The 16,482-nt window shown below is 45.0% G+C and overlaps 1 protein-coding gene across 1 annotated transcript in view; it reads left to right on the top strand.

Moving 5' to 3' along the window:
• Positions 1–16,482, top strand: part of LOC126266953 (uncharacterized) — a 150,133-nt gene that overhangs the window by 117,524 nt on the left and 16,127 nt on the right. The window contains exons 2-3 of the mRNA XM_049971670.1: positions 691–1,048; positions 7,233–7,497. Coding sequence (XP_049827627.1) covers positions 695–1,048; positions 7,233–7,497 — 619 coding nt within the window. The 5' untranslated portion in view covers positions 691–694. The remainder of the gene's footprint in view (positions 1–690; positions 1,049–7,232; positions 7,498–16,482) is intronic.

Below are 16,482 nucleotides of genomic sequence, written 5' to 3'. Positions count from 1 at the left end.
TGCACGATCGCATGTTGCACGTCCTGTACGGGACTTTCTGGATACAGAAATTGTTAGACTGCTGCCCTGGCCAGCACATTCTCCAGAATTGAAAACGTCTGGTCGATGGTGGCTGAGCAACTGGATCGTCACAATACGCCAGTGACTACTGTTCATGAACTGTGGTATCGTGTTGAAGCTGCATGGGCAGCTGTACCTGTACACGCCGCAAGCTCTGTTTGACTCAATGCCCAGGCGTATCAAGGCCGTTGTTACGGCCAGAGATGGTTGTTCTGGGTACTAATTTCTCAGGATCTATACACCCAAATTGCGTGGAAATGTAATCATATGTAAATTCTGGTATAATATATTCGTCCAGTGAATACCCATTTATAATCTGGATTTCTTCTTGGTGTAGCAATTTAATGGCCAGTAGTGTAGCAACTGTGCTAGACAAGTGGTGTGTTATACAGGCGTTGTCGGCCACAGCAATGTATTGTACCAGTTGACGTATCTTTGTATATGAATAAGTATGCCTATACCAGTTTCTTTGGCGCTTCAGTGCATATAGTGTATTGCAATCCTGAATAATATCAACCTGCTTTCAGGGAAAAGTGTATTGAACACCCCTTTAATTCTGAGCAGGGTATAGTCAGTTTGGGGCTACGAAAAGCCACAGTTGACTGTAAGTGCCGGGGTGTGGTGTTGCAGCGCAATGGCGAGGCAGCGCGAGCCGGCGTCGCTGCAGGCCCTGTGCGTGCGGCAGGTGTCGGGCGCGCTGGCGGCGGTGTGCCGGCGGCTGCAGGACTCGCAGGCGCTGCCCGCGGCGCTGGCCGAGGCGCGCCGGCTGCGCGGCTGGCTGTGCTCGCAGCTGGCCGGTCCGGTGCGCACGCTGCTGCTCGAGGACACGGTGCGCCAGCTGGCCGAGCCGCTGCTCGCCGTCGCGCTGCTGCTCGCGCCCGACGTGCCGCGCCTGCGCGCCCACCTCTGCTGCTACTACGGCTGCCGCGGCCAGAGCGAGCTGCTGCGGCTGCTCGCCGAGCGCGGCGCCGGACTCCGCGAGCTTGAGGTACCGCTCCACTCGCTGTAGCTTGCCGCTACGAGCTGTTTCTGATGCTCCTGGACCACAAGGCACAACTGTTCTTACAAAACACTAAATTAAATAACTTTCGATACCACGTGTCCTCGGATTCTGCTGCGGCGGCATCTCTGTATAAAATCTCAGTTTTTAAGCTGGGTACATTCAAATAAGATTCTTGAGTATTCGATGGCTATCAGCCAAGGCACGCAACCGTCTCTGTCTCCTCAAACTCCTCTCTGGTCGAACATGGGGATTAGACACTTCTACTATCCTGGTGGATAGTTAGCGTCCCCCATCCGCCCCATCATAACTATGTTATGCCCACTCCGCTTAGATCCCCCCCCCCCCCCCACCTACTACAAATCGCTGCAAATCCTTGAGCGCCATGCACTCCGCCTCACTTTCGTATCCGTCTCCCGTCCCCCACGAGGATCCTTTATGATCTGATTCCCTTCCCCCATCTCCTCCTGTTCCTAGAACGAATACAGATCCTATATGTCTCTCACAAACTGGACCCCCCCCCCTCCCCCCCATCCTTTGCTTTCCATCCTTTACCACCCTAGCTGGTGCATAGAAATATGGTACGGGTGCAGTCGATGTTGATGTACCATTCTTAACACCGACGTTTTTGAGATTCCCCATTCTCACGCAATTTGTATGCCAGTGATGTGCAAATTAGCCACAACAGCAGTTAAAACACCTACTTGGGCATCATCATTTGTTGCAGGTCTTGGTTGACGTTTCACATGTGGCTGAACACTTCCTGTTTCCTTAAATAACATAACTAATCGGCGAACGGTCCGGACACTTGGATGATGTCGTACAGGATACCGAGCAGCATACATAGCATATGCCCGTTGGGCATTTTGATTACAATAGCCATACATTAGCACGATATCGACCTTTTCAGCAGTTGGTAAACGGTCCATTTTAACACGAGTAATGTATTACGAAGTAAATACTGTCCACACTGATGGAATGTTACGTGATACCATGTACTTATACGTTTATTGCTATTACAACGCCATCTATCACAAAGCGAAAAAAGTGATCCAACTAAAACATTCATATTTCTTTATGTACTACATGAATATGTAAAATGGGGGTTCCTATTTTTTAAAAACGCAGTTGATATCCGTTTGACCAACGGCACGCCATCTAGTGGGCCAACCATAGCGACATCTGGTTTCCCCCTTCAAGCTAGACGAGTTTCGTTCTTTGTTGTTTTTTCGTTTGACGCTTACTTCGTGATATATTTGTCTCGCTACTATCAATGGACCACCCTCTACAGGTGTTGCCAACCGCAGCGCTGTATTCTGCCTGTTTACATATCTCTGTATTTGAATACGGATTCCTATACCAGTTTCTTTGGCGCTTCAGTGTATTTTCTGCGCACTTCAGCGTGCGGCGACTTGGGCTGTCGCGCGCGGACTCACTAAAGTGCACGTCATTTACGACGGCAGCCGAGTTTAGGTTCGTTCTGCGAATCTGACGTCACAAAATACAGTCAGCCAATGAACAGAGAACGACGTTGCCAGAGCTCGACAGCAGTGCAGAGCACGGACGAGTGTCTTCAGTTTTAGAAACGTTCAGTCATAAATAAAGTAATTGAACAAAAGCAATGTCTTGATAGCAGACTTCCTTTTATAGAAAGTTTGGAAAAGCAATTCTTTATGCGAATTGCTTCATAATCTATTAATTAATTAAACCAAACAAGCAATAAGCCTCCTAATTCAGGCGATAGCAAGGAAAGGAGTTTGTTTTGTTCTCACTAACCACTTTTTTGCAATAAAGAAGAGCGGTAATTGCTTATTCCCTATTGTACTTCGACGAAACGTGAGTAATTCATAATCATACCGACAGTGTTTGTCGGTATTTTGCGTGGTATTTTAAAGTCCTCTGGTAGGTCTATCGAATGACGAGCTGCGTTAGCGTAATGGTTAAAATATTTGATTAACATGCAAAAGGTTTTAAGTTCAAACCTTGTTTGGTGCTTGATATTTTCTTTATTTAAAAACAATATCGAAGTGTGTTACTTCATGAATTTTATTCGTTCTAATCTAATTTTTTGAAATTTCTAGTGACAACTAAAATCGACCATACAGAATGTATACGCTATGGAATTTTACCTCTGCAAACACTTCAAAATTTTGTGCAATGGGTTACTACATCTGATGCTGCACAATAACTGCGTTGAACATCGAAACAAAATTACGTCATTTATGGGGGAAGGTATCAGTCAATAAGATGTGTAAAAAATCAAATTTTTGGGCCAAATAGTTTTTGTGAAATCGAATGATAAAGTGTGTCAAAGCAGTCGAAACACCATGTGTCTGCACAGGCGAGCAGTGCAGTGATGACAAAATCGCGCGCAGCACGGAATGCAGGGAGCACGTCTCTGCCGCAGCGAAAGGGTTAATGCGACCGTGGTGGCTTTACTTCATAAACTGCACGCTCCCCCCTAGTTTGAGAAACTATACTATGGCGCTCACATGTCAGTTCTAGTATAATGTATTTGTCCAATGAATACCAATTTATTATGTGCATTTCTTCTTGGTGCATCAATTTTAATGGCCAGTAGTGTACTATCGCAAAGGTAGAGAGGAGCAGCGGCTCTTCAGTACGCATAGGCGCGCTCCTCAAAGTTAACATCCGTCATTCAAATGCGGGGAGTGAACATCCGCGGCTAACAAGCTCAAACCAATGTTGCAGAATTAGTCCTTCCCAGTAAGTTTCCCACAGACAGGCCTCTAGTTTGAGCTTTTCGTATGCCGAAGCCACACTCAAGATGCTACAAGACATCGCCTACCGAGACAATGGAGAAACCGTACCTAGCTAGGTAACGAAATTCAAAGACATTCTGCAAGGTAATGTATTGACATCAGGCTGCGCACTACTCAAAAACGTCTGGGGCTGGACAGAAGGAGTTAAAAACAGATCCGTTTGACCTCATCTTCCTAATGTGCGAGCTATTTACTCTATAAAAAAGTGAACTAGCGAACTGGTGAAGTGGCTAACATGGAGTACTCATATTACACTGGAGCAGAGTTCAAATCGATTTCGGCCATCCAGATGTGGGGTCTTCCTGGTTTGCATAAACTGACTGAGGCGAACACTGAGCAGGTTCCTTTGGACAGATTTTCTACTGGATCCCACCCCTCTGAAAGGTTTAGACGCATTTCCTGTAAATATTTTCAAATCAGCATGATAAATGTTGCGAGAAGATTCCTCTGTACATTCTTTACTTTCTGGCACCACCTCTAGGAGCACATTCATGTCTGGAATTTCCTCTAACGGCAAATACCCTTCTGGGCTTACCCCAAACAACTGGGTTTAATGGCTTCTTTTGTTAGCGCGTTCATCTGGCAACGCAGCAATCTCCCGCGTCTGGGCGGGCGTTTGCTAACCCCCAAGATAAAAGAATTGGATTAGATTAGATTAGATTAGATTAAGATTAGATTAGATTAGATTAGATTAATACTTGTTCCATAGATCATGAATACGGCGCTTCGTAATGATGTGGAACGTGTCAGGTTAATGAAAGATGTCTGTACAAGATATTACATTACACAAAATATTGCATGACACTAATGCTTAAGTTAGTTTTTTTCCCTCCCTTAATTTATATCTAAAAATTCAGCCAATGAGTAGAAGGAGTTGTCATCTAGACATTCTTTTAATTTATTTTTAAATGTTGGTTGACTGTCAGGCTTTTGATGCTGTTTGGTAGGTGACCAAAGACTTTTGTTTTGTGGCAGCATAATTTACCCCCTTCTGTGCCAAAGTCAGATTTAACCCTGCATAGTGAAGATCATCCTTTCTCCTGGTGTTATAGCTATGCACACTGCTATTACCTTAGAACTGGGCTGGATTATTAACAACAAATTTCATAAGTGAATATATATACTGTGAGGATCCCTAGATCCTTAAATTGATGTCTGCAGGATGACCATGGGTGGGCTCCAGCAATTATTCTGATTACACGTTTTTGAGCAATGAATACTTTTCTACTCAACGATGAATTACACCAGAATATGATGCCATACGAAAGCAGTGAATGAAAGTAGGCATAGTAAGCTAATTTACTGAGATTCTTATCACCAAAATTTGCAATAACCCTAATAGCATACGTAGCCGAACTCAGACGTTTCAGCAGACCATCAATGTGTTGCTTCCAGTTTAACCTCTCATCAATGGACACACCTAAAAATTTTGAAAATTCTACCTTAGCTACAGACTCCTATTCAAAGTCTATATTTATTAGTGGAGTTGTGCCATTTACTGTACGGAACTGTATATACTGTGCTTTATCAAAATTTAAAGAGAGTCCGTTTGCTGAGAACCACTTAATAATTTTGTGAAAAACATCATTTACAATTACATCGCTCAGTTCTTGGTTTTTGTATGTTATTACTATACATGTATCACCAGCAAAAAGAACTAACTTTGCATCTTCATCAATATGGAATGGTAAGTCATTAATGTACACTCCTGGAAATTGAAGCCGGCCGCGGTGGTCTCGCGGTTCTAGGCGCGCAGTCCGGAACCGTGGGACTGCTACGGTCGCAGGTTCGAATCCTGCCTCGGGCATGGATGTGTGTGATGTCCTTAGGTTAGTTAGGTTTAAGTAGTTCTAAGTTCTAGGGGACTAATGACCACAGCAGTTGAGTCCCATAGTGCTCAGAGCCATTTGAACTTTTTTTGGAAATTGAAATAAGAACACCGTGAATTCATTGTCCCAGGAAGGGGAAACTTTATTGACACATTCCTGGGGTCAGATACATCACATGATCACACTGACAGAACCACAGGCACATAGACACAGGCAACAGAGCATGCACAATGTCGGCACTAGTACAGTGTATATCCACCTTTCGCAGCAATGCAGGCTGCTATTCTCCCATGGAGACGATCGTAGAGATGCTGGATGTAGTCCTGTGGAACGGCTTGCCATGCCATTTCCACCTGGCGCCTCAGTTGGACCAGCGTTCGTGCTGGATGTGCAGACCGCGTGAGACGACGCTTCATCCAGTCCCAAACATGCTCAATGGGGGACAGATCCGGAGATCTTGCTGGCCAGGGTAGTTGACTTACACCTTCTAGAGCACGTTGGGTGGCACGGGATACATGCGGACGTGCATTGTCCTGTTGGAACAGCAAGTTCCCTTGCCGGTCTAGGAATGGTAGAACGATGGGTTCGATGACGGTTTGGATGTACTGTGCACTATTCAGTGTCCCCTCGACGATCGCCAGAGGTGTATGGCCAGAGTAGGAGATCGCTCCCCACACCATGATGCCGGGTGTTGGCCCTGTGTGCCTCGGTCGTATGCAGTCCTGATTGTGGCGCTCACCTGCACGGCGCCAAACACGCATACGACCATCATTGGCACCAAGGCAGAAGCGACTCTCATCGCTGAAGACGACACGTCTCCATTCGTCCTTCCATTCACGCCTGTCGCGACACCACTGGAGGCGGGCTGCACGTGTTGGGGCGTGAGCGGAAGACGGCCTAACGGTGTGCGGGACCGTAGCCCAGCTTCATGGAGACGGTTGCGAATGGTCCTCGCCGATACGAGCAACAGTGTCCCCTAATCGGCTAGGAAGTGGCGGTGCGGTCCCCTACGGCACTGCGTAGGATCCTACGGTCTTGTCGTGCATCTGTGCGTCGCTGCGGTCCGGTCCCAGGTCGACGGGCACGTGCACCTTCCGCCGACCACTGGCGACAACATCGATGTACTGTGGAGACCACACGCCCCACGTGTTGAGCAATTCGGCGGTACGTCCACCCGGCCTCCCGCATGCCCACTATACGCCCTCGCTCAAAGTCCGTCAACTGCACATACGGTTCACGTCCACGCTGTCGCGGCATGCTACCAATGTTAAAGACTGCGATGGAGCTCCGTATGCCACGGCAAACTGGCTGACACTGACGGCGGCGGTGCACAAATGCTGCGCAGCTAGCACCATTCGACGACCAACACCGCGGTTCCTGGTGTGTCCGCTGTGCCGTGCGTGTGATCATTGCTTGTGCAGCCCTCTCGCAGTGTCCGGAGCAAGTATGGTTGGTCTGACACACCGGTGTCAATGTGTTCTTTTTTCCATTTCCAGGAGTGTATATGAAGAACAGTAAAGGACCTAAGACCGAACCGTGTGTGTTTGTTGTGGTCGGCAGCTGACGCGGCCGTCGCTGCTGCGGCTCGACCTGGCGCGGCTGACGGCGGCGCTGGGCCAGATGTCGCGGCTGCGCGAGCTGCGGCTGGCCAAGGTGGCGTGCGACGGCGTGCTGGAGGCGGTGGGCGGGTCGTGCCCGCTGCTCGCGCTGCTCGACGTGCGCGGCTCCCGCCTCGTCACAGACGCAGGCGTGCGCTCGCTGCTCGTGCAGCGTGCCCACATCACCGACAAGCTCATCTGCGACGACTTCCCGCCCAAGGCCAAAGGTAGCAATTCAGTCAGTTTGAGAGTACCGACTTGACAGAAAATCCTACGAAGTTCTGGTCTTACGTTAAATCAGTAAGTGGCTCGAAACAGCATATCCAGACACTCCGGGATGACGATGGCATTGAAACAGAGGATGACACGCGTAAAGCTGAAATACTAAACACCTTTTTCCAAAGATGTTTCACAGAGGAAGACGGCACTGCAGTTCCTTCTCTAAATCCTCGCACAAACGAAAAAATGGCTGACATGGAAATAAGTGTCCAAGGAATAGAAAAGCAACTGAAATTACTCGACAGAGGAAAGTCCACTGGACCTGACGGGATACCAATTCGATTCTACACGGAGTACGTGAAAGAACTTGCCCCCCTTCTAACAGCCGTGTACCGCAAGTCTCTAGAGGAACGGAAGGTTCCAAATGATTGGAAAAGAGCACAGGTAGTCCCAGTCTTCAAGAAGGTTCATCGAGCAGATGCGCAAAGCTATAGACCTATATCTCTGACGTCGATCTGTTGTATAATTTTAGAACATGCTTTTTGCTCGCGTATCGTGTCATTTTTGGAAACCCAGAATCTACTCTGTAGGAAGCAACATGGATCCCGGAAACAACGATCGTGTGAGACCCAACTCGCTTTATTTGTTCATGAGACCCAGAAAATGTTAGGTACAGGCTCCCAGGTAGATGCCATTTTCCTTGACTTCCGGAAGGCGTTCGATACAGTTCCGCACTGTCGCCTGATTAACAAATAGCCTACGGAATATCAGACCAGCTGTGTGGCTGGATTGAAGAGTTTTTAGCAAACAGAACACAGCATGTTGTTATCAATGGAGAGACGTCTACAGACGGTAAAGTAACCTCTCGCGTGCTACAGGGGAGTGTTATGGGACCATTGCTTTTCACAATATATATAAATGACCTAGTACATAGTGTCAAAAGTTCCATGCAGCTTTTCGCGGATGATGCTGTAGTATATAGAGAAGTTGCAGCATTAGAAAATTGTTGCGAAATGCGGGAAGATCTGCAGCGGATAGGCACTTGGTACAGGGAGTGGCAACTGACCCTTAACATAGACAAATGTAATGTATTGCGAATACATAGAAAGAAGGATCCTTTATAATATGATTATATGATAGTGTAACAAACACAGGAAGCAGTTACTTCTGTAAAATATCTGGGAGTATGCATGCAATACGATTCGAAGTGGAATGATCATATAAAATTAATTGTTGGTAAGGCGGGTACCAGATTGAGATTCATTGGGAGAGTCCTTAGAAAAAGTAGTCCATCAACAAAGGAGGTGGCTTACAAAACACTCGTTCAACCTATACTTGAGTATTGCTCATCAGTGTGGGATCCGTGCCAGATCGGGTTGACAGAGGAAATAGAGAAGATCCAAAGAAAAGCGCGCGTTTCATCACAGGGTTATTTGGTAAGCGTGATAGCTTTACGGAGATGTTTAGCAAACTCAAGTGGCAGAATCTGCAAGAGAGACACTCTGCATCGCGGTGTAGCTTGCTGTCAAGGTTTCAAGAGGGTGCATTTCTGGATGAGGTATCGGATATATTGCTTCCCCCTACTTACACCTCCAGAGTAGACCACAAATGTAAAATTAGAGAGATTCAGGCGTGGATGGAGGCTTTCTGTCAGTTGTTCTTCCCGCGAACCATACGCGACTGGAACAGAAAAGGGAGGTAATGACAGTGACACATAAAGTGCCCTCCGCCACACACCGTTGGGTAGCTTGCAGAGTATAAATGTAGATGTAGATGTAGATGTACTGTGCACACCCGGCACGTGGCACTCTGACCAGCGGTGAGTTACCGCTCTACCGTAGAAACCCCAAAACGAGATTACAATGACTATCACGCGTGCAGAGGTATTCGAGCAGTCTTCTTCCTGCACTCCGCAGGCAAATAGTACAGGAAGAATCCCTAGTGTGTGGTAGAATGGGAAGTAGCCTCTCCCGTACACTTCATAGTTATGCACAGTACACAAGTACAGGGTGGCAATAAAAAAAATCCGTAAATTAGTTACAAACTACGGCGTGCACACATTTTATTCAACATCTAAACGTCACTACAGATATTCAGATTTAGGTTATGACAATGGAAAATGCTATATATACATTCACTAATTGAAGTATTAAATGCTCTGAATAACCGGAAGTCACCCATTGGGATTTTTTGTGATCCATCAAAGGCTTTTGATTGTGTAAATCGTGGAATACTCCAAGATAAACTCAAGTACTGTGGTATGAATGGGACAGTGCTCAAATGGTCTAAATCGTACCTAACTGGAAGAGTGCACAAAGTTGAAATAAACAGTTCACATAATATGCAAAAAAACTGGTGATTTCTCAAACTGGGGAACAACCAAGGACAGGGTGCCGCAAGGTTGGGTCTTGGGTCCTCTGCTGTTATTAACATATTAATGACTGTCCATTCTATATTCACGAAGATGCAAAGCTGGTACATCATGCCAATGCTACATGTATAGCTATCACACTCAACAGACAAGAATTAACTGGTGAAATTGTAAACGATGTTTTTCAGAAAATCATTAAGCGGTTCTCTGCAAAATGGGCTCTCATTAAACTTTGGCAAAACACAGTATATACAGTTCCACACAGTAAATGGAATGACACCATTAATAAATATAGACTTTGATCATAAATTAGTAGCTAAGGTAGAGTATTCAAAATTTCTAGGTGTGTGCATTGATGAGGAGTTGAACTGGAAAAAACACACTGAGGATCTGCTAAAACGTTTCAGTTCAGCTACTTATGCTATTAGGGTCATTGCAAATTTTGGTGATTTACATCTGAGTAAATTAGCTTACCACACCTATTTTCATTCTCTGCTTTCGAATGGCATCATATTCTGCGGTAACTCATCATTGAGTAAAAGAGTGTTCATTGCACAAAAGCGTGTAATCAGAATAATTGGTGGAGCTCATCCAAGATCATCGTGCAGACACTTATTTAAAGAGCTAGAAATATATATACACTTATGAAATTTGTTATTAACAATCCGCATGAATTAAGTAATAGCAGTGTACATGGCTACAACACTAGGAGAAAGGATGATCTTCATTACTCAAGGTTAAATCTAACTTTGGCTCAGAAGGGGGTAAATTATGCTGCCAAAGGAAATTAAAAGAATTTCTTAGTGGCAACTCCTTCCACTCATTAGATGAATTTTTGGATATAGTAAGTGGGTAATTTCCCAACCCCCACTAAAGTAAATAAATAAATAAAAAAAAATACTGAATGTCATGTAATATTTTGTATAATGTAATATCTTGTATAGACACCTTTTATTAACCTGACACATTCCACGTCATTATGAACAAGTACTAATCTAATCTGACATGTCCGATATGCTACAGACTATACATCTAACTCACACATGGTGGCTGGACTCCAGTAGTCGCTTCACGCTAACTGCTGCATCACAGTGCTATTCCAGACATCCCCACTAACATCTTGTAAAGGTCTCTCCAGTTTCCGTCCACTAACACAGCCACCAGATTTAAATTCTAGTTCATATTTCACAGCCCTTCGTAGGATGGAACAAAACAAGAAAAGAAGACTAGTAAACACGAGCTTCAAAAGATATGTCTTAAAAGCTATTAACACATGTTCATTTGTTCTACTATCAAACACATCTGTTCTACTGAAAGCTCTTTGGGTTAGAAACGACCTACAGAATACTGTAAAGAAATGAGTATACAAAGCAGAACACAACATTCTGTTGAGCTTATAATGTAATCTGCTTGCTATTACATACACCCTGCACTTGTGAGTCATCACTAAAGAAAGTGCTCAATAAGGTGTCCTTCCATAGTAAGGCATGTGCTTTTGTCCAACATCTTAGGGAATCTCACACTCTCTAAAAACTTAATGTTGGTCATGGATGTGCCGGCAGGCATTGATGACGTGTTCCTGCAGTGTTTGTACATCATTAATGGGTCTTGCATACACCAAAGAATTCAAGTATCACCACAAAAAAATTCAAGGGATTAAGATTTGAGGGATGACCTGATTGAACCTTCCTGGCCAATCTATTGCCTGTTAAATGAATGTGTGTGTGTGTGTGTGTGTGTGTGTGTGTGTGTGTGTGTGTGTGTGTGTGTGTGTGTGTGTGTGTGAGGCATTCTCGAGCATTTCGGAGGAAACTGGCTGGTGCTCCATCATGCATGAACCATATCTCCTGCTGTTGTTGGAATGGGACCTCCTCTTGCAGGATAGGCAAGTTGTTTGTTATGAATGGACAATCCTCTGCACCAGTGAACCTCTTTGGTAGTATGCAAGGTCCTGTTAATATTTCACCAATAATTTCTGCTGAAGTATTAAATGACAATCAGTGCTGATGTCTCACTTTTTCAGCTGCTTAAGGATTTGCATCAGTATGAACATATTACTTACGAAAATTGAGAGTCCCTTCTGGCATGAAATTAGCCTCATCCATAAACAATCTCCTAGTGAAAAGTGGACCTAACCACGTCTATGCAATAGCCACTCTCGGAACTGCTTTCTGGCAGGCTGATCTTGTGGATGAAGGGCTTTGACATGGTGTACATGGTATGTGTAGAGCAACTGTTCATGTAGGATCAACCAGACTAGAAGAGGACTGACCCCAATATGTGCTGAAATTGTATGAACACTAGTTTCAGGGTCTTCTTCCACTTGTTGTAAAACCGTTCCTCCACAGTAGTGGTACAAATGGTGTGAGCTCAGCCACGATGTGCCCTATAGTCTGCTAGTCACTGCAGATAGTATCGTGCATTGTAGATATTTTTCAGCTCGACAGTCGCTTGAATTTGCCAGGTCATCACAGAAAATCATGTCTGCCATTTCCCGTGAGGAATAAGAAGTTTACATTATGCAAAGATAAATCTACAATGTAAAAACATTTCACAAACTTAACACAGCCTGGTTCCATTAGACAATGCCCCGCACAGAACTTCGAATAAGGTTTACAGTAACAAAACTTACAGATGTTTACTGCATGCTGTATCCATAGATAATGACAAAGTGTGTCCTTTTTTTACTGTATTTTGTAGATTATTCTCAATAGCAAAGACCTTGCAGTCAAATGCCATGCTTGAAAATAGTAGAATATTGCATTTAAGTTCAATATTTGGGAAATATTGGCTACAAAATTGTCCAACAATTTCTAGAAAAGTAGCACTTCCATAAATAAAAGATTACGATACCTAGTTACAGGGCCATACTTAGGTTCTATAGACCTGTAAGCTGAATATGTAGTGTGCGCTCTATGTTTGTATGAGATTAGTAAAGTCTCTGAAATTGTCATTTCATTTGTATAAGTACCTACACCTGGGCATGAGGCTGGATCCCCCATTTACGTTTGATTCTGAGATGCTATTCCAGGACATGGAGAGCCTTGGAAATTCTGCTTATCTGTCGGGGGGAATTTAAAGTAGACTGTGGTGGCATTGAGAATTGGATTGAGGAGGGAGGCGTGCCAGGGTAGTCTATGCAGTTGTGTGAACTGCTGCGCCTAGATGGTTTAGTGGCTATCGCACCTGCCTAGTATCTCAGAACCTAGGTTCGATTCCTGACCTTGGTAGAAATTTTCACTTGCTGCTTCAGTCTACACACATAAAAAAATATTTTGCTATACTGTCATTTTTTTTTTCAAATGCTTTCAATTTGTAGTTTTCATTAATCAGAGCCATGGGTCACAGAAAAACCTTATGTCGACTGAGGATAAGTGCTAAAGCTTAACCTGAAAACTGAAAATTGTACCATCAAGATGAGTGCTTCAAATACAGAAATCTTAGATGATCAGTGCTTTATCAAAAGTAATTTCTCCCTCACAGCTAAAATGAAATTTTCTTAGCTTTAAAGTTACATCAGTTCAGTTGTGGCTGTCGTGAACTAAATTATTTTTGAAAAGATTATCTCTATTGTCACTATTCGTTACGGTGTAAAATTTGTTAGATATGTAACCAATAATTTCATTTTTTTCCCCAAACACGAGCAAAGAAACTTATGACCTGCCCCCACAGCATTACTTCATTTAACACCTCTTCTCCTACCTTCCATACGTCTCAGATGTTCTGCTGCATACCTTATGGGACTATCACTCAAGGAAGAAAGGATACTGCAATGAAGTGCCTTAGTCACAACCTAGGGGATTGTTTCCAGAATAAATTTTGCTCTGCAGCAAAGTCTGCGCCAATCTGAAACAGCGTGGTGGGGGAAACTGTGTGCTGGACATCATCTCATACCAGGTACCTTTGCTCATTCACAGATAAAAAGTTAGACGTTGTCATCAGAAATAACTTTTATTTGTAATTTTTGCCTGATATGGGAAATCTAAAAGTAAATACCTGTGTTCAAAAACTAGCTTCACTGTTTTCAGATAGTGATATTCGACCCACTTAAAACTTTTTATACTCTGTCATGACAACACAGTGAACGCAGTTTTTGATAAGAACAGATGTAATCTGTTCTCTGAAGAGACCAAAAGTGAGACTGCAATGAGGTATGCTGAGGTTTATAATTTAGTAAAATGTATGCTCTCACATGCAATAAACCTGCAACATCATACCACTTCCTCTACAACAATAATGCCAGACACTGAGTGAGATGGAGCAGTGAACTCTTGTTTGAGAGGAGTGAATTTGAAACTCTGGTCAGTTATGCCTGATTTAGGTTGATCGTGGATTCTTTAAATTACTTCAGGTTGGTGTTGAGATTATTTTTTGACTAGACCACAAGTGCTTCTTGCTCTCCAGCATCAAACCCATCTCACTCTCATATCTTAACTACTGTTTCACCTTACTCAGCAATATCCCATTGTGAGTAACCAGTTGAACCTTAAACTCAATTCCAGAAGAACCCACATATTAATTACACAGCACACCTTCTATCACTCCCAGATGTCTATCTCACTACATTCAGCCATAAGTCTTACTAGGACAGTAAAGTGCCTGGATTAATCGTCAACCCCTAAATATTCATTGATCTGCACCCACTAATCATCCTACATGAACGTGAAATATGGCTACTGAAATGCTATTAAAATAACTGAACATGTGGATAACACCTTCCCATTATCTGATACTTGCAAAAGACCCTTGTGTGTCTCATATTCACCTGAGCACTTGCAACCTGAATATGTTTCCCCTTTCAAATTCTACAATTTTGTCAAAATTCTCGATAGCCATGCACTTCTCTCTGTTTACTGTTTACCATTCCTGACACACGTCCTATACAGTTTAAATTTTCTCTTGCAATTTGCTTTAAATACATAACAAGGCAAATGCTCATACAAGTATACAATGCTAGTGAACCCAGCAATGCTTCACAATTGCCAAAAATGTGTGAGAATTGGAGGATTATTATTATTATTATTATTGTTATTATTATTATTATTATTATTATTATTATTATTATTATTATTATTATGATGATGATGTCGTAAATTTTGTCCCATACTCCTTGACAGAGCATAGGGGAATGATGCAGGCCACCATCACTGCCGTAGTAGGCAGGGTCCTAGTGGAAGTGGTTTGCCATTGCCTTCCTTCGACCGTAATGGGGATGAATGATGATGATGATGAAGATATACACCCTAATCTCCATCTCCCCCTTTCTCTGTGCATCACATCCTCCACCCTCTCTGTTAACCTCCCCCCCTCTTTTCAGCATCTCTCCCTCCCTCACCCTCTCCCTCCTTCCCCCCTCCCTCCCTCACCCTCTCCCTCCTTCTCCCTCCCTCCCTCACCCTCTCCCTCCTTCCCCCTCCCTCCCTCACCCTCTCCCTCCTTCCCCTTCCCTCCCTCCTTCCCCCTCCCTCCCTCACCCTCCCTCCCTCACCCTCCCTCCCTCACCCTCCCTCCCTCACCCTCTCCCTCCTTCCCCCTCCCTCCCTCACCCTCTCCCTCCTTCCCCCTCCCTCCCTCACCCTCTCCCTCCTTCCCCCTCCCTCCCTCACCCTCTCCCTCCTTCCCCCTCCCTCCCTCACCCTCTCCCTCCTTCCCCCTCCCTCTCTCACCCTCTCCCTCCTTCCCCCTCCCTCTCTCACCCTCTCCCTCCTTCCCCCTCCCTCCCTCACCCTCTCCCTCCTTCCCCCTCCCTCTCTCACCCTCTCCCTCCTTCCCCCTCCCTCCCTCACCCTCTCCCTCCTTCCCCCTCCCTCCCTCACCCTCCCCCTCCTTCCCCCTCTCCCCCTCCTTCCCCCTCTCCCCCTCCTTCCCCCTCTCCCCCTCCTTCCCCCTCTCCCCCTCCTTCCCCCTCTCCCCCTCCTTCCCCCTCTCCCCCTCCTTCCCCCTCTCCCCCTCCTTCCCCCTCTCCCCCTCCTTCCCCCTCTCCCCCTCCTTCCTCCTCTCCCCCTCCTTCCCCCTCTCCCCCTCCTTCCCCCTCTCTCCCTCCTCCCTCTCTCTCTCCCCCCCCTCTCTCTCCCCCCTCTCTGTCCACCTCCTGTTCCTTCCCTCTCTGACCTTGAGCCTTGTTCATTGTTATTGCAAACAAAACCTTGATTGGTAACTGAAGTCACTTCAAATGAATGAGTAACTTGGCATTGATCATTGGTATCTGGCTGTAAGAGCAGGTGCTCCATCTACTGGATTTGTGAGGATAGCAGTCGCAATGTTTTGTGAATTGATTTTCTCATGGTATCTGTAACAGCCGCAAATGAGACAAGGGCATACTTGGAGAGGTACAATGGAGGGCACCATCCCCCCTTCTCCCCCCTCCCAAATCCCTGTTATAGAAAAAATGTTCCCATGCCAGACAGATAGACATATCAATTCAGTATTAAACTGAAGGAAACCAGAATATGTAGTGGTTATTTTCACATAGCACATACCCAGAGCCATTTGTCATGAAATCTGAATGAAATCTTTTTTGTCATTCACTGTGGAACTAATATGAGTTGCTCCTTCACCCCCACTCCGTTTCCCCCACAACTCTGATCCTAAGTACAGTATCGAACTGCCACACTGTTAGTTA

The sequence above is a fragment of the Schistocerca gregaria genome, chromosome 4, assembly GCF_023897955.1.
Source record: "Schistocerca gregaria isolate iqSchGreg1 chromosome 4, iqSchGreg1.2, whole genome shotgun sequence".
In the NCBI taxonomy this organism is placed as follows: domain Eukaryota; kingdom Metazoa; phylum Arthropoda; class Insecta; order Orthoptera; family Acrididae; genus Schistocerca; species Schistocerca gregaria.
Note: the sequence above shows the minus strand (reverse complement) of the source record. Positions and strands in the feature narration are given on the sequence as shown.